This window comes from Fusarium subglutinans, assembly GCF_013396075.1.
Source record: "Fusarium subglutinans strain NRRL 66333 chromosome Unknown NRRL66333_c0000351, whole genome shotgun sequence".
Classification (NCBI taxonomy): domain Eukaryota; kingdom Fungi; phylum Ascomycota; class Sordariomycetes; order Hypocreales; family Nectriaceae; genus Fusarium; species Fusarium subglutinans.
Genome location: NW_023502414.1, coordinates 1 through 27,908, shown reverse-complemented (window position 1 = coordinate 27,908; position 27,908 = coordinate 1). Strand labels below are relative to the sequence as shown.

Genomic DNA, 27,908 nt, shown 5'->3' with positions numbered 1-27,908 from the left:
GGTTATCGCAGCCGAAACTCCGCAACTCCGCAAGAAGACGGGGTTGTTCAGTAATCACGGTCTGTATACACAGCGTCTTTCCGATACGATTATATAACTAGTCCAAAACAGACTGTAGAAGTCTGTATATAATATAGAAAGTTAACTCTATTACTAATCTATAACGTTATATCACGGTGTATTACCCTTGCACAAGGCACTTATAAAACAGTATTTTTAGTATCTAATCTCTAATTATAATTAATCGTTTAACTTATATATGTACTCCTTTTAGATCCTTCAAATTGAACCAACGATAAGCAATAAATCTCAACCTATTGTCTATCATAGCCAACACATTAATCATCCGCTTCGTGTATTATACCAACTCCCTTCAAAGCTTCTACTGAGGCTTGTCAAACGAGTATCGTGGGGACGACAGGACAGAGGATGTCGTTGACTTGCTGCCAGGTGTGAAGGCAGGCGATGGCTGAGGGTAGAATGCGACTACAGCCGCGTTGACCGACTCATGGTGTTCTTTGGCATGGCGGACAATTGAGGACCAGACTCGTCGAGCGTTGATCTTGGTGGATTCCATTGTGTTCGGAATGTGTAGTATTTTTTTTGAGAGATAGGGGAGTTGTATATAGTAGTGGGTTTATAGGGCTGGCTGCAATATGCAAGATATAGTTGTAGTGTGGAGATAGTGTATAGATGCTGTGATTGAACTTGTTGGTCTTGCTTGAAGTGTTTATATCAGAGTTGAAGATGTTCTTGAATTGATGTTTGTTCAGTAAGTTGCTTGGTGATGAGTGGAATGAAAGACATAATCTGCCAGGAAATCGCAGACTCTTATAACCTGTTTGAAATGCTCTCTCACTCAACATATGACTCTATAGAATTCTCTCGAATGGTCTCCCTGTAAAATTCCTGTTTGACATGACATGTCGTCGTTCAAAAATTCTCTTTCGGGCTTAGACGAACGAGAGACGCAATTTTCCCAGCTTATGATTGGACACCGGCCCGCTGTCAATTTAGTGGCTGCACCCTGTGGCATGTGCTATTGTCGAAATTTTTAGGTCATTTGTCACGTTTGCTTAGATGTCAACTTGACAATTGCGCCCTTCATTGTGTAGTGATTGTTCTGAGTCATACGAGCTTGTCGTCCACTACGCCCTACAAAGATTTTTCAGCAATTAAACTTGTCATTCTCGTATTGGTAATCCGATAATCGCAATGACCTTGTTTTTCTGACAGCAGGAATTCCTTTTTTTCTTTTTCATACCGTAATGAATCACGCGATCGACGCTTAGTTTTTTCTTCCCTTCTTTTTTATTGTGATGTCAATGATGGCCTTTGTCACCATCGGATTATTAAGTCATTCTATCTCAACAAAGTCAATGCTCCAACCACGTTTTCCCTTGCAGGATATCTCTACGCAAAAACTTCGAGATTGCTCTTCTCTAGTATTTCGGTGCGTGTCATCCCGATTTTCTTCAGCATCCACCATCCGAGTCTTTATGACAGACCACCCAGATCTTGATCCCTCACTATCATACTCTTTATCAAGATAAGCTATCAACCTCTGGACGCGCTCTATGTCCCATATGCCTTCTCTGGTGTCAGGCCTCGACGCAATCCATCCTTTGATCCAGTTCGCTGTCACAGCATCGGACATATGGTAGGCGTTGAGCATCGCAGGGAGCATCCCATATCCGTAGTTATTGACGATGACGGACAGGTCATATGGAAGGCCGGCTGCAAGGCGACAGATCTTGCGCAATATGGCCGAACGTTCAGAGGGAGAAAGTCTGGGGCCTGATTCCGGCGAGTACATCAGGTCAAGCCGAAGCGTAGATACGAGGTAATGTGTAAAACTTGTAGCCGGCCTGACTGGTTCCGGGGCGGAAAGAAGCGTTAGTGGCTTCATATTGATGTCTGCCTCTGGCCCCTCGCCGTCGAAGTCGGGTATGTCCTCTGGCAATAGGCTAGCTCGCCATTGTTCGAGCTCAAGTCTCAGGTCGTCAACACGCTGATCCCACTCAGCGCCTGGTCGAAGGTTGGATCTCCATTTCTCTTCCAAATCATTCACTCTGGGCATGATGTAGAGCAGCCTATCATATGGCAGCGTCGAGCCAGCAAGATACTGGACGAGAGACCGTGATGCTTCGGATGATACAACTTGTTCCTGGATCGAGTGTGTACCCTCGTAGATCTCCAATAGGGCTGCTATCCTTGAAAAGGCAGAGACCAGGGATTCTCCGATAGTAGTTTCCCTCACAAGGCCCAAATGGGTCGACAGGAACTCGACAGCCGCGCGACCATGTACGCACCATAACCTCATCTGTGCCCGCCTTAGCTCAAAGTGTGCCAGTAACAAGACCGTACTAAGCCAAGACACAATCTTCTCTCGTCTTCCAGGGCCGTGTTCGTTTCCTGGTGTTGGCATGTCTGCGTTCATATCCTCTATCGGGATGTTCCCAACGTCTCCAAGAGCTATGACGAAGTGTTCTAGTGCGTGTATCGCTGCCTGACTCCGCAGCTGCTGTCCCATAGTAGACTTGGAGACTTTGAGAGCTGACAACGCTAAAGCTGCATGGTAAAATGATGCACTGAGAAATCCAGCATCCATGATATCGTTAAGATACAGTAGTGTGAGGACGCCGTATGGCGATGTGTCCCGAAGGTGATGGTAGTAGAGCATATCCTCAGGAAACTTCATGCTTTCGAGAAGCCCTTGAGGGATGATTGGAGCAGTGTGAAGTCCATTGAAGAATTGACTACTTCTCAGGGTTGCAACTTGTGCTTTTGTGGGTAACTGGGGAGATGAGACACTCAATGGACCGAAAAATGGGAATGACGTTTGGTGGCTTTGATCAGATGTAGCAACGGGTGACACGATGTATGGTAAGCCACCACGAATGTTTTCAGCCGGTGCCGAAGCGTCACCATCGGTATCAGGTATAAATCCAGAGTCCCAAGCGGCAGGTGTATCAGAAGATGAAAGTGTGGCAACTACGTCGGAGCTATTGTTTGCCTGGCCAGCATCGTAAATGGGGGTTTGAGCCGCAATCGTATCATTCTCCGACTCTGGTGCTGGAGTTGCATATGAAGAGTAGTACTCGGGTGTCGGACCTTGTGCTTCTTCCACTTGTGATGCATCATCAACACTACCTCGCCTGTCCGAAGACTCGCCTATCGCTTGGCCTGAGCGTGTCCGGCGCGGAGAGTCATGTGTGAACAGCTTGTTCTGATCTTTGAAGATAATCTGGTTTGCATAACCGCTACATGGCATGAACAACCGTATGCACTGTGGATACCTCGAATCAGCAACTCAGCCCTATGGGATGGCATACGAGTCATTGGCATCGACCTACGTTGTTGCATTCTGGCTTTGTCTCGTCACATTTCAGTCGCCGAGCTCGGCACGTGACGCAGCCATTGCGGTTGCGAGTCTTGACGTTTCGCCGCCGTACAACACGGCCAGACATTGCTCTGCTCCTGTGTAGTAAACAGTGATCGGAATTGGCGGAAAGGAACGAGCCAGGTCAATGTGTCGCGACGTACGTTTCCTTAGTTACTACTCCGTACCAAACAATCTGAAGAGCCTGAGAGGTTGGCAATGACGAGATTGCGTATGGAATTACCGCATTGGGACAATTAAACGGGCGGGGAACACATGCAAGTTGATTGGCGTTTTAACCCTGATTGGGCAAAGGCGCGTCGACTTATGCACATTGTAAACTGCCGACACAGCTCTCTTCTCTGCCGTGTCATATTTTGCGATGATTCGCAAGGCTGAAGGGTGCATTGCCGCATAATTACATCAGATACTCACTGATATTGAATCAATTTCAAGATTGTCGAGGTGAAGGTGTAGAGAGTGACTTGGTCGTTCACGACGGGCACGTCCAATCACATCTGCTGTCCCTGACATTATAGCCAGGCGAAGAATTGACCAGGCACAACATCTGTCAAGCACACATACAAGAGGAGTGCATTTCATGGAAGCACACATTAATGTCCTTAAGCTCAGTCTCAGGATGGACCCCTTCTGTATCTGGGCTGTTGCTCGGGTGTATATGCTCCCGGTGAGCATTGTGAGAGTGGATGAATTGTCAATTGAAGTCCAAGAAAGCGACAGGACCAAGGCATTACCGAACGTTTCTAATACGAGCCGCATTGCAACTGGGCTGAATTGATTGAGTAAATCCGAGGTCACCCAACAGATGGCGAAATGCATGGTCCCCACAATGGCTTGTCGCTTGTAGCGTCCCCAAGTGGAAATGCTGAACGAGCTTCGAGCCAGGAGAAGGATTGTTTAAGTCAGAGAATATCCTACCATTTCGAGCAATACACACCTAGATCCTGTTCGTGTGACACTACCAAATCCTCCAATCTGCTATCTTTGGTGATAGTAATTGCATTTGTAATCCCGAAACCCCGGACGCCACAATCTTACACCCAGGGCAACAGACATTTCAAATCGTCATGGAGGTCTCAAAAGCGATATCGGATCCCGAACCAGGATCGTTAATGCTTGAGAAGAAGACATCATTCGAATCGCATCAGACAACAAGGGTCATTCTCACATTTGACAGCAATGATCCAGAGAATCCCAACAACTGGTCCAAGGTATGCGGTTCCTGTATTAACAAAGGACTCCAAGTACTGACAGATGGTAGGCCAAGAAGAGATTTGTGGTGTTTACCCTCACCTTGACATTATTCAACAGCACGCTCTCTTCTTCCCTCCCAGCCAATGCCATGTCTCCCATGGCCGCTGAGTTCGGTATTGATGATACACGAGGGAACCCACAGCTGGCACTTCCTATATCACTTTTCCTCGTAGGATACGTCTTCGGGCCTCTCCTCTTTGGGCCTCTTTCAGAGCTCCAAGGCCGCAAATACGTTCTCCAAGTGGCCTTCATGGTCTACATCCTCTTCACTCTTGCTTGCGCTCTAGCGCCGAACTGGCCGTCAATGCTGGTCTTCCGGCTCATGTCAGGCATTGCCGGCAGTTCGCCCAGCACACTTGGCGGCGGCATCATTGCAGACATACACAGCGACCTGACTCAGCGAGGCAGAGCGCTCACATACTACTACACGGCGAGCATCTGTGCTCCATTGATAGCTCCAACAATAGCCGCCTACTTGGCCCCGATCTCTTGGCGATGGGCTTATTGGTTCAGTCTCATATTTGCTGGCGTGACAATCATTCCGTTAGCATTCTTACCAGAGACCTTCGGCCCTACCATTCTTGCCCGGCGTGCGAAAAAGATCCGGCGATCTGCAGTAAAGACTGGCCAGGGCAACGTCGAGACGTATGCCGCGATTGAACTTGAAGCAAAAGGTTGGCGCAACCTTATGAGTGTTGTGCTCATACGACCATTGCATATGCTCTTTACCGAGCTGATCGTCGCTGCAACGGCTACATACATCGCGCTAGCTTACAGCGTGTACTACATGTTCTTTCAGACATACCCTATCGTCTTCAAGGGCATCTACGGGATGTCAAACAAGAAAAGCAGCTTCATGTACTTGCCCATTGCCGGAGGAATCTGCCTTGGCCTGGTGATATTCTTTCTCTGGGATGCCTACTACAGACGTTGCAAAAAGGCCGGTCAGACCTGGGCACAGAAGAATGAGTACAGCAGATTGCCTCTGGCATGTATGGGTGGCCCTCTTCTAGCAATCTCACTCTTCTGGGCTGGCTGGACCGCACGGTCCAGTATCTCGTGGGTGTCACCCATGATAGCAGGAATTCCGTTCGGAGCTGCTCAGCTTCTCATCAGTATTGCTCTAACGACTTACCTCGGAGATTGCTACGGAGTGTACTCAGCATCGGCCATGGCTGCAGGAACGTGTCTACGAAATCTGGCTGGTGCAGGATTATGTATCGCCGCAGCGCCGATGTACACCAAACTTGGTGTTGGATGGGCTTCAACGCTTCTTGGTGTTGTGAGCGTCTTCATGTGTGCTATCCCGTTCATCTTCATTCGATACGGTAATACCATTCGACAGCGAAGCAAGTTTTATCAGAGGCTAAAGGCAGAGATGGAATCATCACAGAGTGAAGCAGATAGTGATTGAGGGAGATAAACTGACACAGGGTATAAATAAAATGATGGAGCCGGATTCCCATTTTAAATGTAATGACTCTGAATGAATAACATCAATACTGCTCCGACGACACTCAAGTAACTGAGTTATGAATAACCTAAGATAGTTCCAGTCAAAGTGCCTATACCCCTTCACTGGGTAATCGTCTCCGAAGGCCAAAGCTATGATACAGCCGCATAGACCACAAGTGCGTTCTCATTGCGATGCTTACTTAGGGGCTTTGTCAAAGACACCCTCAAGCCAGCCCAATGTCTCCTGGGCAAGCTGATTCTCCGCCCCAATGGCACAATGAACCCCAGATCCCAGCTCTGTCTTGAACAAAAAGTAGTACGCCTGCTTTCCAAAAGCCCGTGCCATCTCCTCTGGCTGTTCCGGAGCAGTCATGTCATCTTCGCCCGAGGCGACAAATACGGGACATTTGATTTTGGCCAGGCTTTGCTTATCAAGGTTGAACTCTCCCACCATGGTCAACCACTTGAAAGGGCTCTTGGTGTTCCATGCCCACATTCCTTGGTTGATTGGCCAGCTCAGAGCAGTTGGAAGCTTGGGGTTCTTGAGAAGGCTGTAGATCTCGTCATCAAAGGCAGTGCTGTTACCTGAGAGGAAGAGCTTGGTCAAAGCTGGAGGAAACTGCTCGAGAATGGAGCGTTGAAGGTTGAGCATCCCGTCGATCGCAAGAACAGCCGCCAATCTGTGTTCATGTGTCGCAGCCAACGGCGCAAGAAGTCCACCAAACGACATGCCAATGAGTGCGACTCGGTCAGGGTCGACGTCATGTCGACTGCGAACATAGTCAACAACTGGGGTGACTGCCTCCCACCACTCGGGCATGAAGCCTAGATTCTGCTCTCGGCGTACTGTAGCTTGTCCTGGTCCTTCATATGTGATGCAGTTCCAGCCGCGCTGGATGATTTCACGACAGTTGCTATGGTAGAGAGCCTCCTGAGATCCATCGTATCCAGTTCCAACAATGACTGTAGGAATCTTCTTGCCATAGCCAAGGCGTTTCCCAGCGGGTAGTTGGGCGTCCCCTGGGTAAAAGTATACCGGAACAGTAAACCTAGTTGCCTTCAACTCAACAAAGGTCGGAGGCTTGGGGAGAAGGTTGACGGCCTTTGTGAAACTTGTGTTCTGTTTCTGCCAGAGGATGTTGATACGAGGATCAGACTGATTGCCGTGTAAGAAAAAGTCGGCGCCTCTGTAGTAGGATGAGGACCGGAAGTAGGCTGAGCGAGCAGAGACCCAGTCCTTCTTCTTCTCGGCAGCAACAGCCTGTTCACGGATTTTGTCTGCAAGAAACTTGAACTCGCGATACCAACTCTCGGGATTATTTGGCTCGATCACAGCAGCTGCTCGGAGGATCTCCCCTGTGGCGCTACCACCTTCATTGGCCAGAGAAAGATATTCGCTGAGGATGAATGAGAACTCGGTGTCATTGCTGAGCTGGAACATGGACGTGGTGGTGTTGGAAATGGTGACATTTGGAGGATATGCTTCGACCTCATGAGCATTGGTAACCTATTCGTCTGTCAGCATAACTTAAAATTAGAGGCCATGCCGGGGAGGAATACCGCTGCAAGGAGAGTTCCCCATGCTATCATGCAAGGGAAGGGGAGCATCTTGAATAAGATGACGATAGTATTGAATACGAAAGTGTTTGCAGGATGTGAGTGGCTTCTTGTCTATGGGAAGAAGGACTGGTTCTCCAGCATCATGACTTCTTAAATGTCATTCATCTCGGCGGCCTCTTCCTGCACAACGACGTCGTGATGTTAGACATGCTCGAATGGGTTACTTGTTTAGGCCTTCACTCCCATGTATCTCTATTCTGAGCAATTCTCGAGTGATATAGTTATCATAAGGCTGAGATTGATCTCGAATGAGATACTGTATTCGGACAAGTGAGTATGCGATGTTCATGAGCCGTGCTTCCATGCTGGGTCAAATGCGTCATGGCTCATGCTGACATGCTAGGAACAGTCTTACATAGTGCCGATATAACCGAGTAAGAAGAACGATCGACTTATTACCGGGGTTTTAAATCATGTCCAATTGATAATCTGTCATATTGATCCCAGCTAGTTGCAATTTACTATGTAACGTTGGTGTAGATTGTGCTAGTCTGTCCCCGTGGCTAGGCCATTTCGGCAGTTTGACAGGCAAGATGTGAACTTGGCTGGCCAACGCGGAAGAACAAAAAGAGAAACACGGTCAAAAAGACAGGTTCTTGTCGGTGGAGAGGCTCGAACTCTCGACCTTTGGATTACTCTGATCTGGGACCAAATCACGCTTCTTGCTATGAGACCAACGCTCTAACCAACTGAGCCACACCGACAGTGCTTTGAGTGGGTTGAATGCCCACTCAATTCGTTGGCGGAGAGCGAAAGAATTGCCGTACAAGAGTTGGCTTGACAAAGTCGAAGCTGATCAATCATTGCCAGCATTGATAGGTGGTAGAGATATCATCGGGGCTATTGATCCAAGACGCTCCTCAACAGACGGGTATAGTCACCCCAGTATCCTGGGCGTAAAGAGGCTGCGTCATCCAGCCTGTAAACTTAATCAGCGACAAGTAACTTCTTAACGCTATAAAATAAAGACCCGACCCCTCCTGCAAGCTCGTCATTGCTTTGGAGTCGACTGACAAGCTTGACCAGGACCTTGAAACGCTTCATGGAGTTTCTTGATGTTCCCTTCTCATCTGGTTCTTTAACGCTAGACACTTTCTAGTCAAGCAGATCAGACCCACAGGCAACTAGCGAGAGGAGCAAAAAGAGAACATGCGGTTTGTGTGGATCGAACACACGACCTTCAGATATCGAATGATAGAGATTGAAGTTAAACTTCAGTCTGACGCTCTCCCAACTGAGCTAAACCCGCTGGTTGTTTTTGCCGAGATTTGACTGGGAACATAGCTGACTCCTGGCCAAGCACCAAGGACACTTAGGCTTGGCAGCATTCGCTGATTCTGTCGAGTTTGTAGAATCGATTCATTAAATGGTAATGAGGGGAGCTCCAATAATAATTGAGTAGGACAGCCAACCAGAATTCTCTGGGTTGGTGGCGCGAGCGGTTGATGTTGGTTTGTCTTGCTGCCACCTAAAGTGGCGAACCCGTTTGAGTCCAAGCTCAAGGGTAAGTTTTTGTTAAATGCTGACAAAGTCAATTGGCATATCTTGCCTTGAACAATGAAGCCGTCTTTGTATTGGACTTAATGTAGTGCTGGCATATTATTACTTACCGTTGCTTGATCTTGGACAAGTGACATTATAGAAATAAGTATGTTTTGCTGGTTAGAACTTAATAATGTGATCGAGGTGGATGTGATTGTTCTGCTCACTATGTGGCTAGCAATCTGTCGAAGAAGGATATCAACCCTTGCCTAGACGTCCCACGAATTAAATCGGATACTGTTAGTTCATTAATTCAGAGTTTCTGGCATCCTGTTACTGATAGTGAAGACGCCAAAGAGACTCAAAGCAACGATAACGCGGGATAACAGTAAAGAGAGCAAGCTGTTGGATCAGCAACACGCTGTCCATATAGGCCAAAAGACATCCTCAGTCCTGCACATACGACCAAAGGTAGTGGAAAATACGGGATCCCGTCCGCTGCTCTCCCATAGTCCTCCCATAGTCAAGCCACTAACCGGCGGATTAGTAGTTGGGTCGGTGACGACCAGCGAATCCCCGCTGTTGTATGTTTTTGTCGGTTGCGTCCCTGATCGGTCTCTCTTTTTTGCTGCTGGCAAATGTGCGGCTGTCGTGTTGATGTAGCTGAAAGCAGCTAACAGTTGCCGGGCAAGGGGTGCTAACTGCATGACGCACACCAATTTACATGGGCGAGTGAGGGACAATGAACCAGACATACAGCGAGTGATGCATTGTAATGATTCAGTGTGAAAAGAATATGTAACGAGAATTGAAGCGCCGAGGAATTGTGCTTGCAAAAGACGTCGCTACTTGAAGCCTTTCGATTGCCTGGCTGCTGGGCTCCAGGTGCTGGCTCTGTTACCTCTAGCGACCTTGCAAGATGCTGTGTTGACAGGAGAAGGAAATGTACCTTTTGCGTTGATTGCTCTTGAGCGCCGCCGTAGGAAGCGCTTGACCGCAAATACAGGGGTCATCACCCGATAGTGCAGAGTGTTATCGCATTGATGAGCTGCCTTATCGGAAGTACCAATTTGTGGCTGGTCAATTCGACAGCGATTTGAAGGCCCTGCTATTAGTAGAGGACACGCCATGTCACAGAGTACGTGAGCACCTGTACCTGCACGTGTCGTATCACGTCGCCTTACATCATGCGCAACTGAACATAGACACTCGTTATCAACGTGTGTATACCTGTTTGAATATCGCCAACGTAATTAATATGTCCAAGTGACGGTTCAAGAGCTGGACGTGACCTAGATAAACCACGGGACAGGAACATCGCACTCGACAAACTGCAACCAATCGACACGCTGGCCAGCCTTTCCAATACTCCGGAGATCCTGCTGTTTCCAGATACCTTCGATAACATCTCGTAGAACTTTGATATTGCCGATGCTTAATATGAGTGTCACTGATGATCTCAATTTACCTTTTGAGACGATAATCTGAAACCTTGGACGAATTGACAGTTTGTTCCAGTATCTTGTCACTTCTTGTCTCGATGTGTAATGGAAGCAAGTCAGCGGGGTCCAGAGGATGATGTGTCAGCCGCCAATAATCGCCATATTCGTAACTGAACCAAAACAGGCAATTGTACCCTGGAATTCATACTGCCCGATAAGTTCAAGGTTATTGCAACACGAGCTGGAAATATAGGTACTGACTGGATTCATGAGAATGGCTATAGCTACTCTGAAATCCTCGATTCTTAAAGGTCATTGACCAAAGTTGTGCGATCGGATATTTGAGAAGACGAGTGACTATAAGCGCTATCATAAAACCGTACTCACGCATGACCCTAGCCTCCAGACAGATTAAATTCTCCTGGGCCTTGATGATACAACCATTGGACACGGTGGTAAGAGAAACCAGCATTTTGAGATCTCGCCTCGTCACTAATCCACGATGACATGCTTTGCAACCTTCTCGTTGACCTTGAGGCTGAGCAGGTCGGGACGCGCATAATGCCCAACAACATCAATGAAAGCCTTGGGCTTGTCAATATCTCTCAGATTTACCACAACCGTGATGATGCCCTCTTCGCCGTCACCGATAGGCTCTGCAAGTGGCTTGCCGTCAGGCCCAAAGATCATCGAGAATCCACCACCCGGCTACATCCACAGTCAGCAGTCTGTCCATCTTCAAGCGAGGTTATCTTACTGTTTTGGTAACGGGATTGCCTGTAAGTCCATTCCGTTCCAAGTTCTTTTCGGTGAGAACCTGTGAGGCAACAGCGACAAAAGTTGCCCCCTCGATGGCCATGAACTGACTTGCGCGATAGCTCGCCTCACCAGTCTCATGATACAGCCAAGCAATCTTTTCGGGGTCTAGCATTTCAAACTCAGCTAGCCAACTGGCGATGTGTATCTGCACACCCTGCGCATATTCGTTGTATCGGAGCAATAGCTGTAAATGCTCCCAGCAGTTCAATGCCCCGACCTTTCCGAACTTGGAATCAACGACGACTTTGAGCGATTCGGCTTGTCCTTCGCCCCAGATGGTTCGTTCTACGTGAGTTGGCTTGATCTTTCATCGATGATGGATGATTTCCCCATCTGTATCGATGAATGATTGTCCCCTGTACAGGCTTGCTCCATCTCGCTCACTATACCCGAGAACGACGAGCATACCTGCTTTCTTAATAGCTTGTTGGATTCTCTTCATCTGGGGCGAGTCTCGGCGCATTGAATTGGCCATGTACTCGTGGATCCAGCCCCCATTGTTGATGACTAGCGACGTCCACATTTGCCTGCATAGCCCTGTTAGCACCATGTCTATATAGCATAAGAAACCTTGCTTGACATATTCTGATCATACCATGGATAACCAGGGATCCAAACTTCAGGAAACCCAAGTACTTGGACTCCATCGGCGGCAGCTTTCTCGATCAGGGAGATAGTTTTGTCAACGCTTCCTTCCAGGTCGAGCCATACAGGCTCTGCCTGCACGGCACCGACTTTGACAGTTTGGTCCATGATATGTAGGCAGAGTAAATATTGCTAAAAAAGGCTGGGGAGAGACAAATTTCAAACGGCGCGCTCTGTCACTTTTCCATTTTGATGCTGGGGCGAGAGGGACTCATTTATGCATGGCCAAAGGATTCATCTTTCGACACTCGATAAAAATGGATGCTTCATAACGGTAGGTGATGGAAGTGAATTGCCGAGATCCGTGTACACAGATGACCCAAGGAAATAGTTTGCGATCTCTAGCGCAACAAACGCCGTGTCGTTAACCCCTTTGCTCCAAAACAAGCAACAAAATCCACTAACTGCAGCACATGTGTTATCGGATTCTGATTACGCGTCGTGTTTATGGCCTATTTTGGATATCAAAGCCGACATCTAGCCTACTACTTGATGCTACCCCGCATGAGCTAATGGCCATGTTCGCAAACTCTTGCCTCACGATATTCACTAAGGGATCTTCGATTGAGTCGAATTGAATCCAATGACTAACATATGTGCTACAAAGGAGCGCACCCGGCAGCTGTGACTGACACTATGGACGCTGGAGGGCGCCAGAATTGCTCCCGATTAAAACCTCATATACCATCAGCATCGTCTTTCTGCCCAATTTATGCTGCTGGCGGCATAAGCGCATCCACATCTGGACCCCATCCATCATCATTGGAAATAGTGATCGTGTTATCAGATCCCTCCTTGAGATCAAAGAAACCCCGACTGAGCCCAGTCTGCGAAAGATGGCTGGTGGACAAGAACGCAAGCTTCTGAGATTCGCCATTGACGTTGACCGTAGCATATCGTGATCCGGTATCGCCATTTCGGTACTTGACGTTGATAGTAGCTGTACCTCCAGAGCTCTTAATGTTCTTGAAAGTAAGGGTGCCTTTCTTATCACCTCCGATGTAGCCGACGGCTTTACCGCCACTGCATTCACTACATGAGATGACTCTGGCATCATTGGCCATGGTTGCAGTCTCACCCTCGATCTTTGTCATCTTTGTCTCTGACCAAGTTCCCTTTGAAAGGTTCGGTGACCATGAGTCGTACCAACTGAGTGTAACTTTGCTGCCATCAACCTTGAGCGGAAGCCAGACGTAGGTGCTGGCAGCGAGGTTTGTAGAGACCCAGCGATCACCAATGTAGATAGCATTGCCGTTGCCAAGTGGTTGGATGTAGCTGACCTGGCTTTGGTAGGTATTGGATCCAACAGGTGCGAACGTGGTCCAGTTGGACCATGGACCAGACAGTGATTTGGCGTAGCTGTAGATCTATTGGGGTGTTGCGTCAGTAACAATAACGTGAAGTATAGCTAAGGGTTAGGGGTGCTGCTTACATTATCATTTGCATTCCAGCCGGTCAGATGAGAGCCAAAGATGAAGTAGTATCCGTTTTGCTTCAACATAGCTGGGGACTCGGCGAAGTACTGCCACTCATATGTAATCTCAGTGACGTTGAGATAGTCGTCTGACAAAGCCATGATTCGCGTCCCATACTCTCGCTGTAACTGGATCAGTTCCTGTCCTTTATAAAACTGCACAGCGAAAAGCTTACGTCTTCAGTCATGAGATATGCAGATCCATCATCATCCTTGAAAAGTCCCATGTCGCGACTCTGCTTACCAAGAGGCCTGAAGCTTCGCTGATATGTATACTTGCCGCATACACTATCACCAGTTGCGATACCAACACGCGCATCCTTGTAGTCAGGGCTGTCGATGTGCATGTAAAGAACATATTTCTTTGTCTGGTCGTTGTAAATGACCTTTGGTCTTTCAACGATGCGGTTGGGGCCGAGGTCGCCTGCTTCGCTGGTGCGGGAGAGGAGCGCGCCTCGGTATGTCCACTCAACGAGATTGGTGGAGGAGTAACAGTTGACATTCTGGAAGTATGTTCCGTCTGTCTTGTCCTCACCGATCGTGTAGTAGGTTCCATCAACCTCACTTGCAAAGTCAGATCCCCGTTGGGCAAGATAGAATGTCATACTTACATCAAGCCATGGCCGTGAGCTTGGACATGCTCACCAGTGTTGGTCTTGGTAAAGTCCGGTCAGCAAAGCACTCATGCATCGAAGTTTAGGCTGACTTACAGCTGTCCATGTTGCTCCGGACACAATGTCAAGAGAAGCCTGGACCGTACTGGCTGCAAGCACAGCGAGAAGAGCCGAGAAGAAGCGAGGCATCTTGCGATCTGGTATGGGACCTCTTCGAAGAGCTGAGCTGCAGTTCTTGGAGCTTGATCAGGACCAACTTTGAGGACAACCAAGGTTCTTATTATACTTCGCCGCGGCCCAATTCTCTTTGCGGTATGCTCGGACGCCGGCGAGACATGGCCCGATGTGAAGAATCTCTTTTCTGGGGTAAGTCTCCGTTACTTTGCACTCGACTTCCTCTTAGCTCAACTCGGGTATTCGGTACTTGGAAGCAGTTTAAGGTTATATGATCGGCATTGCAATTTCCTCCATTGGTTTCTTTCATATGCGCACCAATTTGGAGACCTTGGTTCAATCATGGGAACCTTCCTTTGTGAGTACTTCACATGATCTGCCGGCCCATTTGCGGGGCCGACGTAAACAAGGAGTGAAAGGTCTGGGGTAATCGACAGGGGGAGATCAAGTGATGGCCCGGGGATATCGGAGCCGGGAAGAACATATCCTTGTTCCAACGTTACTTGAGCCAAGGCTTTTGCACCTCGTGGTACATGTTGCATCGGACGATCGACGGAGCAATGGTATACTTACATCACTTTCTCAACTCTCATGCCATGGCGCAAATCCAGCTTGCCGGACGGGAAGGCTCAGTCAAGATTCGTGGCGGCATGCAGCCAATGATACTTCCTCTAACAGGGGCTTGAAATTATACATAGAGAGTGATAGAAACTGTTGAACTTGCGAAAGCCCACTACTATCGTCATGGGGCATTAGACCGTCCTCCCAGGAACTATGAACAGGGACCTCTCATCGTCATGATGCTTTATTGCTTCTTCAGTAAGTACGAGTATTGCGAAGGTACAACGTTGTAGATTAACCAGACTCTTATAGATCTATATGCATATCGTCCAACAACCTTCAACATCACAGCTCGCAGCTGTCTAAACGTCAATAACCTTTGCTTCATTCTGGTTCATAGTGGCCCGGACCGTCTCAGCAGTCCTGGGCTCCAGCGACTTCTTAACAGGATTAGGGGCATCAAAGACCTCATTAAGCTCCTCCAGCGTCCGGTCCTTCGTCTCTGGAAAGAAGAAGAAGATAAACGCAGCCTCAAGCAGATCCCAAAACACGAAAACAAGATAGAAGTAGTAACCAATCTTCTCAAAGGCTGGCCCCGAAGAGTAGGCCAGGACGAGGGAAATACAGCTAGAAGCCCAGTTGCCCAGTGCTGTTCCCTTGGCTCGTGTCGAGGTAGTGAGTGTCTCAGCGATATACATGCTTTGCTGGGCAGTCCATCCAAGTGAAAACACGACACCGAAGAGGAAGACGAAGGCAATGGTGGTGTTGGCTGCGTTCTTGTTGCTTGCGTCGTCAACAGCCATCTTGGATGTTCCTGTAATGACGGCAAAGATGACTGAACAGAAGAGGATGCTGTAAATGAGAAGAGGTCGACGACCAACACGATCAGTCAGGCGGGCACCGATGACTGAGCCGATGAGCCCAAGAACGCTGTTGGTGGCGTTGAGAGCAAGAACAAGCTTCTCATCTTTGATACCAGCCGTGTTCATCATAGCGACAAGGTAGTAACTTGACAGTGAGTTACCAGATGCTTGACCCATGATAGCCATGCCAAGAACACAGATAAGGCGTCGCTTGTTGCTGTGCGAGTTCCAGAGCTCACGGTAATCCCACCATCTCTTGTCTGAAGCTTCGGTCGAAATCTGGGCCATCATCTCCTTCATCTGAAGTTGGACAATAGGGTGGTCGGCTGATCCTTCGCCGTGATACTTGGCAAGGATAGCGGCAGCTTCATCGTGCTTATCATTGGCGATTAACCATCGGGGCTGTTACTTGGTCAGTAAGTGAGAGGTTATATTGGAAAAGAGACTTACAGATTCTGGGAGGAAGAACGCAAAGATTGCGACAACGCCAGAGGTGACAAGCTGAATCCAGACTGGGACTCTCCACCCGTCGTTGCCTTTGATGTAAGCGCTGCCATAGGTTGCCCAGCCAGCGATGATAGCTCCAACAGGCCACATGCAGTTGTAAAGACCGGTAAGAGTACCTCTCCACTAAACTCTTGTCAGCAACCTTTCCGTAGGCTTGTCAATGCTGCTTACCTTGGGGTGAGCAAGCTCGCTGACGTAGGTTGGGGCAGCGATACAGCAGTACGAGACACCAAATCCGAGGAGGAATCGACCGCCCATGAACTGAGGCATGGCTTTCGCAGTAGCCCTACATCTTGTTAGCGCTGTCTGTGTAACTTTGAGGAGTGACTCACTGAACACAAGTGCCGATGATGATGATGAGAGCGCCAGTGAACATTCCAGCGCGACGTCCAAAGCGATCAGTGGTGAAAGGGACAGTCGGGGCTGCAGCAATGCTGCCAACATTGTAGATCATGAAAACAATGCCAGTAGCAGAACCATCAGATTTCCTGTAGCTGGTCAGTCAAATGTCCCTCCCCACAATATGAGTATAAACCTACATGTCAAAAGTTCGTTGATATGACTTCATGCCGTTCAATCCACCCATCAAACTGCCATCATAGCCATTGAGACAGCCACAGCAATACGCCACGAAGAGCACAGCATAGAGCTGAAACATAGACGGTGTCCATGGTGAAAACTTGTTGTTCTCAACTTCGTGCGCAATCTCAGTAGCGAGTACCTCGGGGGGCAAATCATTGGTCAGATCGCGATGGAGTACATCGGACTTCTCAAGCTCGTCACGCTTCTCAGACATATTGATGGCCTTGTACAGATGTCTTTGGGCAAAGATGAACGACCCAATGGCTGGGAACAAGCATCAATGGGAGACTCAAGAGAGGCGAAGAGCGAATATCTCATGCGAGATTAAAACCTCTTATATAGATGATGATCCCAGAATGGACTCATGGTTCCGCGTTAGCTGTTCGTAGCCAAACGGCCGGCAAATTGGTCGGGGCCGTAGCCGAAGATCACCGGTCGTTTGCGAAAATTACCTAGGCATGGCTCGAGAGGGTTCGGTTTGCGAATAAACTCATTGATAAAATCTGGGGTAGAGGCAAGGAACCAGCATCAATGGCTCCGGGGAGTCTGCGGGGAAACTTCTTAAACTTGATAAAGATCGACAAAACGCTTTGAACCTGGCGAGTCGACTCCGGCTCCGACATCCCCGATGGAAGCGCTCCAATTGATTTGGGGGCGAGTGGAGAGGGAGCGTCACACGAGAGCGAAGACATGCCAGCCTCTTCCGATTCACACTCATGCGATCATCCGCCTTTTGAGTAAGGGTTGCTAGCTACTGAGTTGAAACAAATCGTTCAGGGCGGCTAAGACTTCAGGGCATTCAACGTGGCAAAAGAAATATCAGAGTCGTCCATTGGCATGTTGCGACACAAGAAAAAATAATTGACAAGACTGGGATTCGAACCCAGGCCCCTTTCGAGACTGCGAATCGTTACTAGTTCGAATCGAACCTGAACACAGCGCCTTAGACCGCTCGGCCATCTTGCCTTGTGATTGGATAACAGACTGACGGCTTCTAATGTGATATCAACACCATGACTGCACTCAATGGCAAAGCATCTCTTATTCTCATCGTTCCTCGAACATGTGTCAAAAGATGAACAAATCTACAGCGACAGTCGATGGGTCAACAGCCAGCAGTTGAAATGCTAGCTGGTAAACGAACAAGTAGGGGAGGACTCAGAATTGAGGATCCTGATAGAGAGGGGTGTCGAAGAACCAGCATTTACATGGATACATTCACAGCTTTATTGCATTGCGGTGGCAGAAACTCAATGAACCTTGAGGCTGTCCATCACTTACCAGAAAATGGTAGCTCTAAACGTTACACTTATAAGCTGTTGATATCAAGTATAAATACTATTCCTCCTCCTCCTCCTCCTCCTCCTCCTCCTCCTCCTGCTTGTTCCCCTAGTAATATACCAAGAAAACTTTCACTATGGCTTACCGACAGGACGATCATGGCCGAACACCGCTCGCATCTGACAGCCAGGCCAACAACGATGCTGCTTATGAGGATTACATGAGACGCTACCGAGCCCGAAATCCCAACTCAAACTGGGAACCCAAGACGCGAAGGATGGTTTGGCCAATGTATAACCCAACGCCTTGGCTATCGCCTACTTCCCCTGAACACCCTCTCACTCCTTTTAGCGAGTGGTACTTTGATCCTTTTGTAGTTTCTGATGGAGACCGCGTTGTGCCGAGATTACCCATGCCACATAAATCCCCAAGAGTCGAACCTCAAAGGCTAAACCCTAACGAAAGCCCGCAGTTGGAATACGTTGCCGGTGAAGGATACAGGCAAGTCGAACCAGGTACCCGTTCGGGAGCTAACCAACAGCACTACTTGAGGAGAGCGAATGAACAGCGGCAGGAAAACGAGCAGCGGCGGGGAAACGAGCGTGGGTTTTTAAGGGATGTACAATCTGAAGTTGGCAGGAATAATGTATTTCCTCAGGTTAGCAGAAGCTATCAGGTCGACAGAAGAGAGCCTCGAGATGCCAGAATGTACCCTAATGCTAATGCTCGAGCTCCTATTCCTGATAAGTGGACTGCGACACCAGAAGCAAGGGAGCGGATGGACAACGTACAACGGGGATTGAATCTTTGAGGATAATGCGTTAGATTCCCAAGAAGTAGTTTCAGTGGGAGACATTCCTAGCCACGATGACCTCTCTGATATTTAGATCAGTGACAGTTCACTTCGTAGTTTAGGATATCAATAGCCACAATTTACCGAGTCAATTCCTCACGCATGGCAAAGTAGAACTAGTCCTTATGGGCTAGTGAACTGAAATATATCGTAAGCTATGGTAACATGAAGCTTGAATGACATTCATAGCCTCAGAGATACACGCCGAATGAATTTGTGACCGCGCAACATACAGGGTGATAAAAGTTGCGACAAGTGAATCAACCTCTACTCGGGGCGCTCCGTTTTGGTCCCTGATTGACTGACAGAAAGTGAAACAAGCCAATGATAGAATCCAATCCATCTAAAATAGTAACAGTCTTGCTTTGAATGCTAGTTCTGAAGATTTGGATGTGATTGACACTGAACTCACTGGAAAGCGTAGATCCAGGGTAAGTAAATTACTTGAAGCCCACGATATTTGAGGCACAACAGGAGGGCTCACACATTAGTCAGAAGGACTGGAATGTTCATGCCTGGAATCAATCTCGATAGACTTGCGATCCCAGATACCGGAAGCAGTTTGTATTGCAAATAATTCATTTGCGTTAAGGACTCTTCACATGTTAGGTTATGCCGTCGCGCTCACCCCCACCCACAATTTGGGTGCACGAGAAATTATCCACTGAAGCGCAAAAACATTTCTACCCGACATCACGTCTTTATATAAGGCCGACCGACATCCTCGCCTGTGTCGTTGTTAAACTTACGATTTTCAAGATTCTCTCCTCAAGCGCGATCGTTTCAATGCGGGTTTACCACCTACCTTGCAATCGTTGGTTATCGTTGATGACTAACGGTCGCGAGGCCAACATTTCTCCCGCCAGCATCGCTGAAGCAACCTCCTCTTTCCAACGTGCAACTGTCAATCAACACACCAAGGCTCAGAGCCGCACTGATAGCCACAATCATCTGCCCGCACCAAAATGAACTACTTTCGGTTTATGTCTCTGCAACTCGTCTCCTTTCTCGCACCTCCGTGATCAGGCAACTCGACCTGGCTTGTCCCAGCGCCGACGCCTTGCCAGCAACGCATGAACTTTTTATCGCCTGCAACACCGTGAACGCAGTACATTTTGCCTCGAATCAATCGGTCGTCATTTGCAGCCTTGATGCCGCATTCTCCGACTGCTGAAGTTCTCCCTCTCGCTTGCAATCATCGCCGCCAGACAACCTTTGCGTCGGCCAGCGTCAATCTTACATTGTTTGCACAACCAACCTGCTTCCTACGCCCCGACGTATACCGTTTCCTCGAATCCAGACTTCAACATGACCGTGCGGTCCGTCGCAAAACGAGCAGATTCCGTAGCGCCGCAAGCATGCCTACGGCCGACCGTGGCTATTCGAGCCATTCAAGCAGACCCATTGTGAAATGACGCCGCAGAATGCATGTTCTACCTTGGAAATGGTCCTCCCATTTACCCCAACACGATCTCCATGTTCAAACAAGATCAATAGCTCCCGCTGCATTCCTCGACTGTAGCCCACGTATCTTCGCAGCCCTTGCAACACCACAGAGGCCTGCTCTCTTCTGAAGGGACGCTCGCGAGGCACATCAACTCGAAGCCATGATCACGACAACTGCAACGAGAAGAGGCGACCGGAATACCGCTGCGTAGTACGGCCGGCTCTTGGTTGAGATGGGCCAACAGTTCTCCGCATATCGACATAACGATGGCCAGGAGCGCAACACGAAATCTCTGGCCGGTGAACGATTAGAAGCTCGAAAACTTTGTGTTTCTAATAGCACCTCGTTGCTGCCCACCGAAGCGAAGCCACGAGCGCCGACATGAACTACGATGCTACACCCTCCGCCTTTGACTCCATGACACGGGAACCGACCGGATCTATTATCATGTTGTCGCTGCGGCGGAGACTCGGCGGCTACAAGTCGTTTCGCGACTTAGCTTCATGCGGTGACTCGACTCTTGCCATTACCGTCAACACTGCTTGCATATTTGCAAGTTGTATTGCAGGTACAGATCCTGGTCAACCTGCGTCTCGAACGCTGGAGCTCGAGGATTAACACACCTCCGCTGTGGCCTAGCTGATTTGTTTTGAGTCGCTACACAGTTTGCAGCAGCTGGCTCCGACCCGCGGACCACCTCAATTCTCACGAAGCGAAAGAGACCAACCACACTTCATTAGTTTTACCCTCGAAATCATCGCCCGCGGCCTTTTGATCCATCCCGTGCTCGTCTCGTCGTTGATGTCTTCGCGAGAAGTGGCCTGCTTCAACCCCAACGCCATGTTGTTGTGATTCACTGTCTCTGAGCCGGTCACAGTGAACAAAGCCTTCCGAGTCGACTTCAACATTATGTCAAGCCTTCACCGATACTCGTGGTGGCATTACGCTTCTGATGCCTGGTATCGGCCTGGAATGCAGGCCAGCGACTTGTCATCCGCTCTTGACCCAATATGCCCCAACCCTACGGGTACCCGCACCATCTCTAGCCCAGATGCTGACACCTGACTTTGAAGCGACCGCCTCGAAGTGTTTGCTGCGCTGACGCCTTCGGTTGCTGACACCAAAATATGACGGGCATGTCGACCGCTTGCTGCTTCCGATTGACTCCGACCAGGCCACCAAAGCTTCAGTGTTTACTTGAACCGCTGGGGAGTTCCTCGTCGCTGAAGACTTGGATGTCAAACGCTCCGGCAATGACCTCGGCATGTGGCCAATTTGCAATCTTACACAAATTGTCGACTGTTGATGGTTGAAGATGGCTAGAGGCTGCCAGACAGCTAAGTGACTGTTGGGACTCATGTCGTGAGGAATACTTCCCTTCGTAACCACTGTCACTGACATTCGGACGGTTCTTTTCGTCGTCGACCAGTCCCCGGAACGATTCCACTTTGCTTGATGGTGTCTCTCACTATTTGGATCTTGCAAAAGCACTTAGGACCAGCCACCCAGTCATGAGTGCTGACTGCGACTAGTCGGATCCGAACAATCATCATGGACCGTCCTCCCTTGTGCCTCGATTCCATCGATGGCCTTGACGTGTCTCATGAGCTCAACAGCATCTTGATGCAGGTGCTTTTTAGCTCGCAACCAGTCGGACCAAAGAGAGCACCTCGCCGCATTTTTAGCGAAGCCAGTAGACAGGAATGGACAACCAGCTTTCTGAGCTGAACATGCAGCGGCGACATGGTCATCGCTGCCCGTTTTCTTCGTCTACACAGATTACATTCCGATGGTAGCGCTCGTGACATCGTCATTAGCATCATCCGCGCCTGGCTATGCTACCAACGAAGTGCTGATCCCGAAACAGGTGCCATGCACACTGTCGTAATGCGCTGGGTCGTGCTAAAAGGCTTCAGACACCTAGGTCCATAGTCGATTGTCATTGTGCTTCAAATTGACACCGTCGCCTGGAGGTAATCTTCCACATGGGTCGCTGGTTCTTCTGGACGAGCTGTCCGACTCGCATTCATCGCATATCCCAAGATGGGGATACCTCATTCGCCACGACATAACCCCAGGCTCGTTTCTTACACCACGGCGTTTGCAGGCAGCGCGATCCCTTGCCCCTCGCACTGGACCGACAGGAAATCATGTGCGACAATAACTGTATTTAGCAAGCACAGCCAGATAGCGTGTCCCTCAATCGTTTCTCGAACCGCATTCGTGAGGCTGTCAGCATGAACAGATTGACGCTCAGAGCACGCAAAGAAACAAGATCATTGAGTACAGGCTAGTGGAGGCTGTGGTCAGGTCGGCGGTCTGTACTCAGCCTCGTGTGACAGGCTGCGACGGTGAAGGATGTAGACATGCGACTCAACGCCTCCACTATGCAGTGTTTGGAGGACATCTTGGTCCCTTCATTCTCGTTCTCGGGTGACGAACTTGTCAATACGAGCGTTGATTTCGCGAGGCAAGATCGTCGACGTTTGCGGCCAGGGTCCGTTTGTCTCACTTGTCAAGGACGTGGGAGAGGCTCCTCATGAACTCCTGACAACCGTGGCGAGCAGAGGGCATCAGCAACGCGCCACATCGATAGCTCTATGTGTCGCCCATACGAAAGCTCAATGACAGAAGTTTCGGATAATCGGTCCTTGATTACATTTTCCCCGATGGCAAAGTTTCTGACCGTGCTGCGTCGGACCCAATACCTTCCGCCAAGCAAGGCAAGAATCGGATTTCGCCAAGGGTCTTTGGATGTTGGGCCCTTGATCATCGGACCTAAATGGACACGCCGTGGTGGTGTCTCAAAATGTGATCGCTCAAATGCAGCTGCCTACAGCTCCCCACGAAGCTTAGATGTTGCCCTCGTTCATATTCAGCTGGGTGCAAGGGAAGGGGGAACATCGCGTACAGTGTTGATCACTGCTGAGTATTCTACACTCCAGCATGTGCGTAGACCAGACCTATGCAAGAGCTGCCCTCTCACTTCGACTCTCCGTTTCAGCCTCCTCCAGATGGTAGCATTTGGGTTCCGAACTCCGATGGTCCTCATGCCAGAGCTCTTGGGGCAAATGCGAGAAAAGTCTACCGGTAATACGGGCTGACGCGGCCATTGCCTCTGTCGCGTGCTTTCCTTGCAGTGTCGAAGAAGACAAGATGACGCGATTGTCAAACGCGTCGCTCGCGTTGCGATAGAAAGTTGACGCGATAATCCATCCTGTTGCGGAACTGAGAAAAGCGAGGCACGCCCTCGTCAGCCCCCGAAGGCCAACGGACCCCACGGCAGTTATCGCCCTTTCAAGTATCCCCGACATCAGCAACTGTCAGTACTGCCTATTCCACCTACAGCGTCAAACACTGACCCATCACTACCAGTCTACAACCACCAGACATGATGCGCATACGACGACGACCCGACGATGACCCGACGACGGCCGACGAGTTCCGAACGATAGACAACGCCCAAGCAAGCTAACACCGACGATGCAACTACCCTTCACAAACGAACGGGCGAACGAGCGACGAAACAACGAGAGCGACCGACGACTACGATGAACGACGACGAAGCACAGCGACGACTCAGTTACGACCGCCTGCAATGTGACTGCGATAAGAACGAGTTACGACATCGACGATCCTCACGCAACTACAAACGACAGATCTCCAATGCAGCTATATGCTTTACACATGCTTTACCCATCTCTACATGGTCAACGATCTCGCCACATGGCATGATATCGTCGTGGAAAGCGCGCTTCGCTTTGGCAGTGGGCTGTCGACTGTCATATATTCCTCGACAGCCCAGCTTGCCCTCGCTGATGGGTACGATGCAGCTTTTATTGATCAAATACACTACTTTTGTTTCGTATCAAGACCCCGAAGTGATTCCCATTCGTCTTCCGTCATTCCAAACTCGATCAGGTCGTACCACTTGCGATTCATCCAAACAGTCTGGCGTCTTTTGCCTTCCAGCTTGAAACCAATGCTCTCGTAAAGATGTACTCCTCGGGGATTGTAGTCGGTAGTAGTAATACCAATTGTATGCAGACCAGCGTGCCGGAAGCCCCAGTCTACCATCCAGTTGATGGCTTCTCTTCCGTAGCCCTTGCCTTGATGCTCTTTGACAAGAGAGATGCCAATCTCGGCAGTTCGATGATGGGCAACTGTGGGTGAGATGCCTCCCCAGCCGATGCACATGACGCCAATGATAGTTGGAGGCTTCTTGTCTTTGTCTTCTGTCTTGTCGTTGTCGGCATCGTCTCTGAGATATATCGCAACACCGAGCAAAGAATTGACAACCGAGTCTATGTATGAGTCGACCTCCTTGGGCCCCTTTGGCAGGAGCATGGTGGGTGCTGAAAGGGCCTGGATGACAGGATCTTGAAGGATGGTGAGAGCAATCTTCTTAAGGTTTTCATCGGTCTTGTCGGCTCGGATGTACTCGAGCCGCTTTGACTGGTAAGCATTGACGATGTCGTCTGTTGAGTAGTCCATGATAGCTGATGTGTTTGGAGAGCGGATATGATGGTCGGTGTAATTGACTGATGGATTGGATTGGCCACTGGTGATGCAATGCTTTTGTAGTCGGATGAGGCTCTTCAGTGCTCAGCCATCTTTGACGCTATTCCCGAGTCGGGTGCCGGATGAGTCATTGGCCGCTTTACCTTCGTTTACTCGCATTCCCTTTTTGGTAGTTATTGAACACAACGGTTAGTATGGTCTAGTCGCCCTTTTGTCAAGCAATTACTAAGTTCTGTCCGCTGATTTAAGCGCTCAGCTACAAGTCCCAGCTGCAAATAACATATCTAGCTCATAACGTAGATATTATACTATAATAACTAACTAATTGCTACAGCTAAAGGCTAATAAGCAGAAAACTTAAATGATGACTCTTTGGCCGGCCTTGGAGGCATATAAGATGGTGCCTCCAATCTATCGGACTGGACTAGACAAATGATTCCTCAGGAAGTATCGAAGCTCCGGTTACAATACCAGCATCACGAGTGAATGACCGTCAAAAGTTAAACTTCATCACAAACAAAGCCCTCATTCTGAACCCTCTCACAAAGGCAAAACCAAAGGCCAATATCAGAGACTTGTTTCGTTCTACTGGGCATCATGAAATCTCACCTCCTTCCATCAGCCCAAGGTCGACAGACAATGACCCCCTCAACCTTTCATAAATTCCCAGAACTACCGCCCGAAATCCAGCTGCAGATATGGGAATCCTCATTTCGCTCACCCAAAGCTGTTCCCGGGGGTCTGCACTACATCGGTCTTGACCATGACGGATCTCCGGTTCCGCTGGATAAAACCACCAAAGTCGAATTCCAGAGAGCAAGGTCAGGTTACGAACTGGAACAAGGTCTCCGGACGGCGTGCTGGGACTCCCGAGCAGCGGCAATGAAGCATGAGCGGCAGCAAGATGTCGAATATGGCTATCCTGATGTCCTTAGCCCTGTCCTTTTGAAGTTCGCCTTGGCGGGCCGCAGATCGTACGCAAGGAGAGAGCTTGTATCAATAAAGCCTCCTGTGTATGGAGGACAAGGGAACAGTGAATCGCTGGACCTGAAAATGTTCGTCTGTCCCTCGCGAGATATTTTCTGTGTCGCATTAAACAGAGCAGGGCGAGCTGCGTCTTATGGGAACTACTACCCACTCCGAGAATTCCAAAGACTCGCCTTCGAATTCAAGCCTTCTTGGAACAGCCAGCTATCACTGCATGACAACTACTACCCTATAAAGAAGTTCCTGCCTTCGCTGGCCTTTATCCTCAGGCTGGTGTTCGAGGCAGCACATACCAGGCATCCCACCAGGTCAACTATCAGGCTCATCGACAGGAATGCTCGATGGATAAACGACGACACTACACAAATTGGTCTTGACACATTCTATGACTGTGATTACGAATATGTCGAGATTCCCATGAAATCTGGCTCGTCTTCTGCACGGATCGTTTGTCATAGCCCTGTTCTCGAATTCCTCGGTCATCTGGACAGACTATTGGAGGACAAGCTCCAGAATCTAGGCGTCTTCAGACTTTGGAGAGACCCGAGATTCGTCATAAGGGACTACTTTTCTATCATTGCTTTACAGCAAAATCAAGCGGGATCCGCAAAGGAGTGAGGTGTCAACCGCACTATGGAGAGCGTCTATAACGTCTTCTTCCATTCAAGCACAACTTCCGGAGGGGAGAGAGCAGATATGTTGCTCTGAGAGGCTGGTCCTGGTACTTTTGCAGTGGCTCGCCTCGGAAACCTAATGGAATAGGGTCTTGAGTTGAGAGGACACAGGAAATGAATGGGATCAGTCAAGATTAATGCCTGGGAAAGACTTTTTGGATGATAGTGCGTGTCCTGGGTGCATTCCTCATACCTTTACAATATAGTTTGGGATGACTGATGGCCTAGAAAGCTTGGTGATTCTTAATCAAGCCTTGAAACATAGTTTCGAATCAATTCAGGAGATCTGGGTAACTTTATAAAAAAGTTTATAAAAGTAAAATAAAGGCATACTTAAGGAAGACACAGATGCCATTTAGGTTCCTCGCCTTCATTCCAACTTCAGCTCCTTATCTTTCTCCTCCAGTATCAAGGCCGACAAGCTGCTAGCAATGTCCCCCCCCAACTTTCCATCTCTTCTCACAGCTCCCGTATGAGCTCCGACTACAAGTCTGGGAGTCGGCAATCCGAGAATGTGCAAAATCTATTTATGACTCTTCATCATGGACCTGCGTTCTTGGGGAAGAGAATCTGAAGCCAGAGTCTCAAAAGAAGCACACCTACGGCATAAACTATGTGCGCCTTGACAACAGGGGCGATTGTATTCCTCTGGACTGCAGCTGGAATAAGCCTCACCCGGCCAACCGGTCCGCCTACCTCTGGCACGCCGGTCTGTGGATGGCTTGCAAGGAGTCTCGCGAGGTCATGCGAAAATGCTTGTTCCATAGCCCCTGCTCCAAGGGATGTCCGGACGATGTGGACATGCAGGTGAACTGCGGCCTGAGGAAATGGTTTTACGGCAATGAAGAGGAAGTAGATGTGATTTGGAATGGGTGGAATCGAAAAATAGAACCATATGAGCCCTGGCTCATGGCCGCGTCCCGCGGAGACATGTTCTGCATTACTCCAGACAATCATAGGCCCCTCACTCGGTTCAAACTCTTCAGGCAGAGCAGCGGTACTTGCATCTACAAATATGCTGTCGAGTTTGATCCAGCTTGGGTCTCTGAACTGGCTGGTCTTAACAAGTATCAACCGACGTACCGTTTATCACCCACTTTAGCCTTTGCCATTAAACTCTTTTGCAAAATAGCAACTCAAGACATAAGTCCAGCCTTTAAAATACCCAGCCTATAGGTGTCTATAGGTACCTATTTAACAGGAGTAAGTACCTAAAAATACCTATTCTAGATACCTACCTATAGGCAGGT

The 27,908-nt window shown here is 49.0% G+C and overlaps 10 protein-coding genes across 10 annotated transcripts; 4 read left to right on the top strand and 6 right to left on the bottom strand.

Moving 5' to 3' along the window:
- Positions 1-1,357: 1,357 nt before the first annotated feature.
- Positions 1,358-3,470, bottom strand: FSUBG_13519 (c6 zinc finger; the record flags this gene model as incomplete). The annotated part of the gene is made up of 2 exons (XM_036678419.1): positions 1,358-3,247; positions 3,357-3,470. The coding sequence occupies 2 exons, from the start codon at positions 3,468-3,470 to the stop codon at positions 1,358-1,360; spliced, it is 2,004 nt and encodes a 667-aa protein (XP_036531024.1).
- Positions 3,471-4,470: 1,000 nt separating this feature from the next.
- On the top strand, positions 4,471-6,071 carry FSUBG_13518 (fluconazole resistance (FLU1); the record flags this gene model as incomplete). The annotated part of the gene is made up of 2 exons (XM_036678418.1): positions 4,471-4,614; positions 4,665-6,071. The coding sequence occupies 2 exons, from the start codon at positions 4,471-4,473 to the stop codon at positions 6,069-6,071; spliced, it is 1,551 nt and encodes a 516-aa protein (XP_036531023.1).
- A 237-nt stretch (positions 6,072-6,308) lies between these two features.
- On the bottom strand, positions 6,309-7,720 carry FSUBG_13517 (hydrolase or acyltransferase (alpha beta hydrolase superfamily); the record flags this gene model as incomplete). The annotated part of the gene is made up of 2 exons (XM_036678417.1): positions 6,309-7,619; positions 7,673-7,720. 2 exons carry the CDS (start codon positions 7,718-7,720, stop codon positions 6,309-6,311), a joined length of 1,359 nt encoding a protein of 452 aa, XP_036531022.1.
- A 3,428-nt stretch (positions 7,721-11,148) lies between these two features.
- On the bottom strand, positions 11,149-12,228 carry FSUBG_13516 (aliphatic nitrilase; the record flags this gene model as incomplete). Its single annotated transcript, XM_036678416.1, has 4 exons — positions 11,149-11,364; positions 11,414-11,760; positions 11,884-12,002; positions 12,071-12,228. 4 exons carry the CDS (start codon positions 12,226-12,228, stop codon positions 11,149-11,151), a joined length of 840 nt encoding a protein of 279 aa, XP_036531021.1.
- A 602-nt stretch (positions 12,229-12,830) lies between these two features.
- Positions 12,831-14,397, bottom strand: FSUBG_13515 (glycosyl hydrolase family 43; the record flags this gene model as incomplete). The annotated part of the gene is made up of 5 exons (XM_036678415.1): positions 12,831-13,487; positions 13,553-13,717; positions 13,771-14,158; positions 14,206-14,249; positions 14,305-14,397. 5 exons carry the CDS (start codon positions 14,395-14,397, stop codon positions 12,831-12,833), a joined length of 1,347 nt encoding a protein of 448 aa, XP_036531020.1.
- A 908-nt stretch (positions 14,398-15,305) lies between these two features.
- FSUBG_13514 (lactose permease) lies at positions 15,306-17,109 on the bottom strand (the record flags this gene model as incomplete). The annotated part of the gene is made up of 5 exons (XM_036678414.1): positions 15,306-16,208; positions 16,257-16,436; positions 16,485-16,599; positions 16,646-16,801; positions 16,853-17,109. 5 exons carry the CDS (start codon positions 17,107-17,109, stop codon positions 15,306-15,308), a joined length of 1,611 nt encoding a protein of 536 aa, XP_036531019.1.
- A 1,203-nt stretch (positions 17,110-18,312) lies between these two features.
- On the top strand, positions 18,313-18,987 carry FSUBG_13513 (uncharacterized protein; the record flags this gene model as incomplete). The annotated part of the gene is made up of 1 exon (XM_036678413.1): positions 18,313-18,987. The coding sequence occupies one exon, from the start codon at positions 18,313-18,315 to the stop codon at positions 18,985-18,987; it is 675 nt and encodes a 224-aa protein (XP_036531018.1).
- A 1,870-nt stretch (positions 18,988-20,857) lies between these two features.
- Positions 20,858-21,541, top strand: FSUBG_13512 (uncharacterized protein; the record flags this gene model as incomplete). The annotated part of the gene is made up of 2 exons (XM_036678412.1): positions 20,858-21,044; positions 21,354-21,541. The coding sequence occupies 2 exons, from the start codon at positions 20,858-20,860 to the stop codon at positions 21,539-21,541; spliced, it is 375 nt and encodes a 124-aa protein (XP_036531017.1).
- Positions 21,542-24,328: 2,787 nt separating this feature from the next.
- FSUBG_13511 (GNAT family acetyltransferase) lies at positions 24,329-24,970 on the bottom strand (the record flags this gene model as incomplete). Its single annotated transcript, XM_036678411.1, has 1 exon — positions 24,329-24,970. One exon carries the CDS (start codon positions 24,968-24,970, stop codon positions 24,329-24,331), a length of 642 nt encoding a protein of 213 aa, XP_036531016.1.
- Positions 24,971-25,594: 624 nt separating this feature from the next.
- Positions 25,595-26,602, top strand: FSUBG_13510 (uncharacterized protein; the record flags this gene model as incomplete). The annotated part of the gene is made up of 1 exon (XM_036678410.1): positions 25,595-26,602. One exon carries the CDS (start codon positions 25,595-25,597, stop codon positions 26,600-26,602), a length of 1,008 nt encoding a protein of 335 aa, XP_036531015.1.
- Between the last annotated feature and the right edge of the window lie 1,306 nt (positions 26,603-27,908).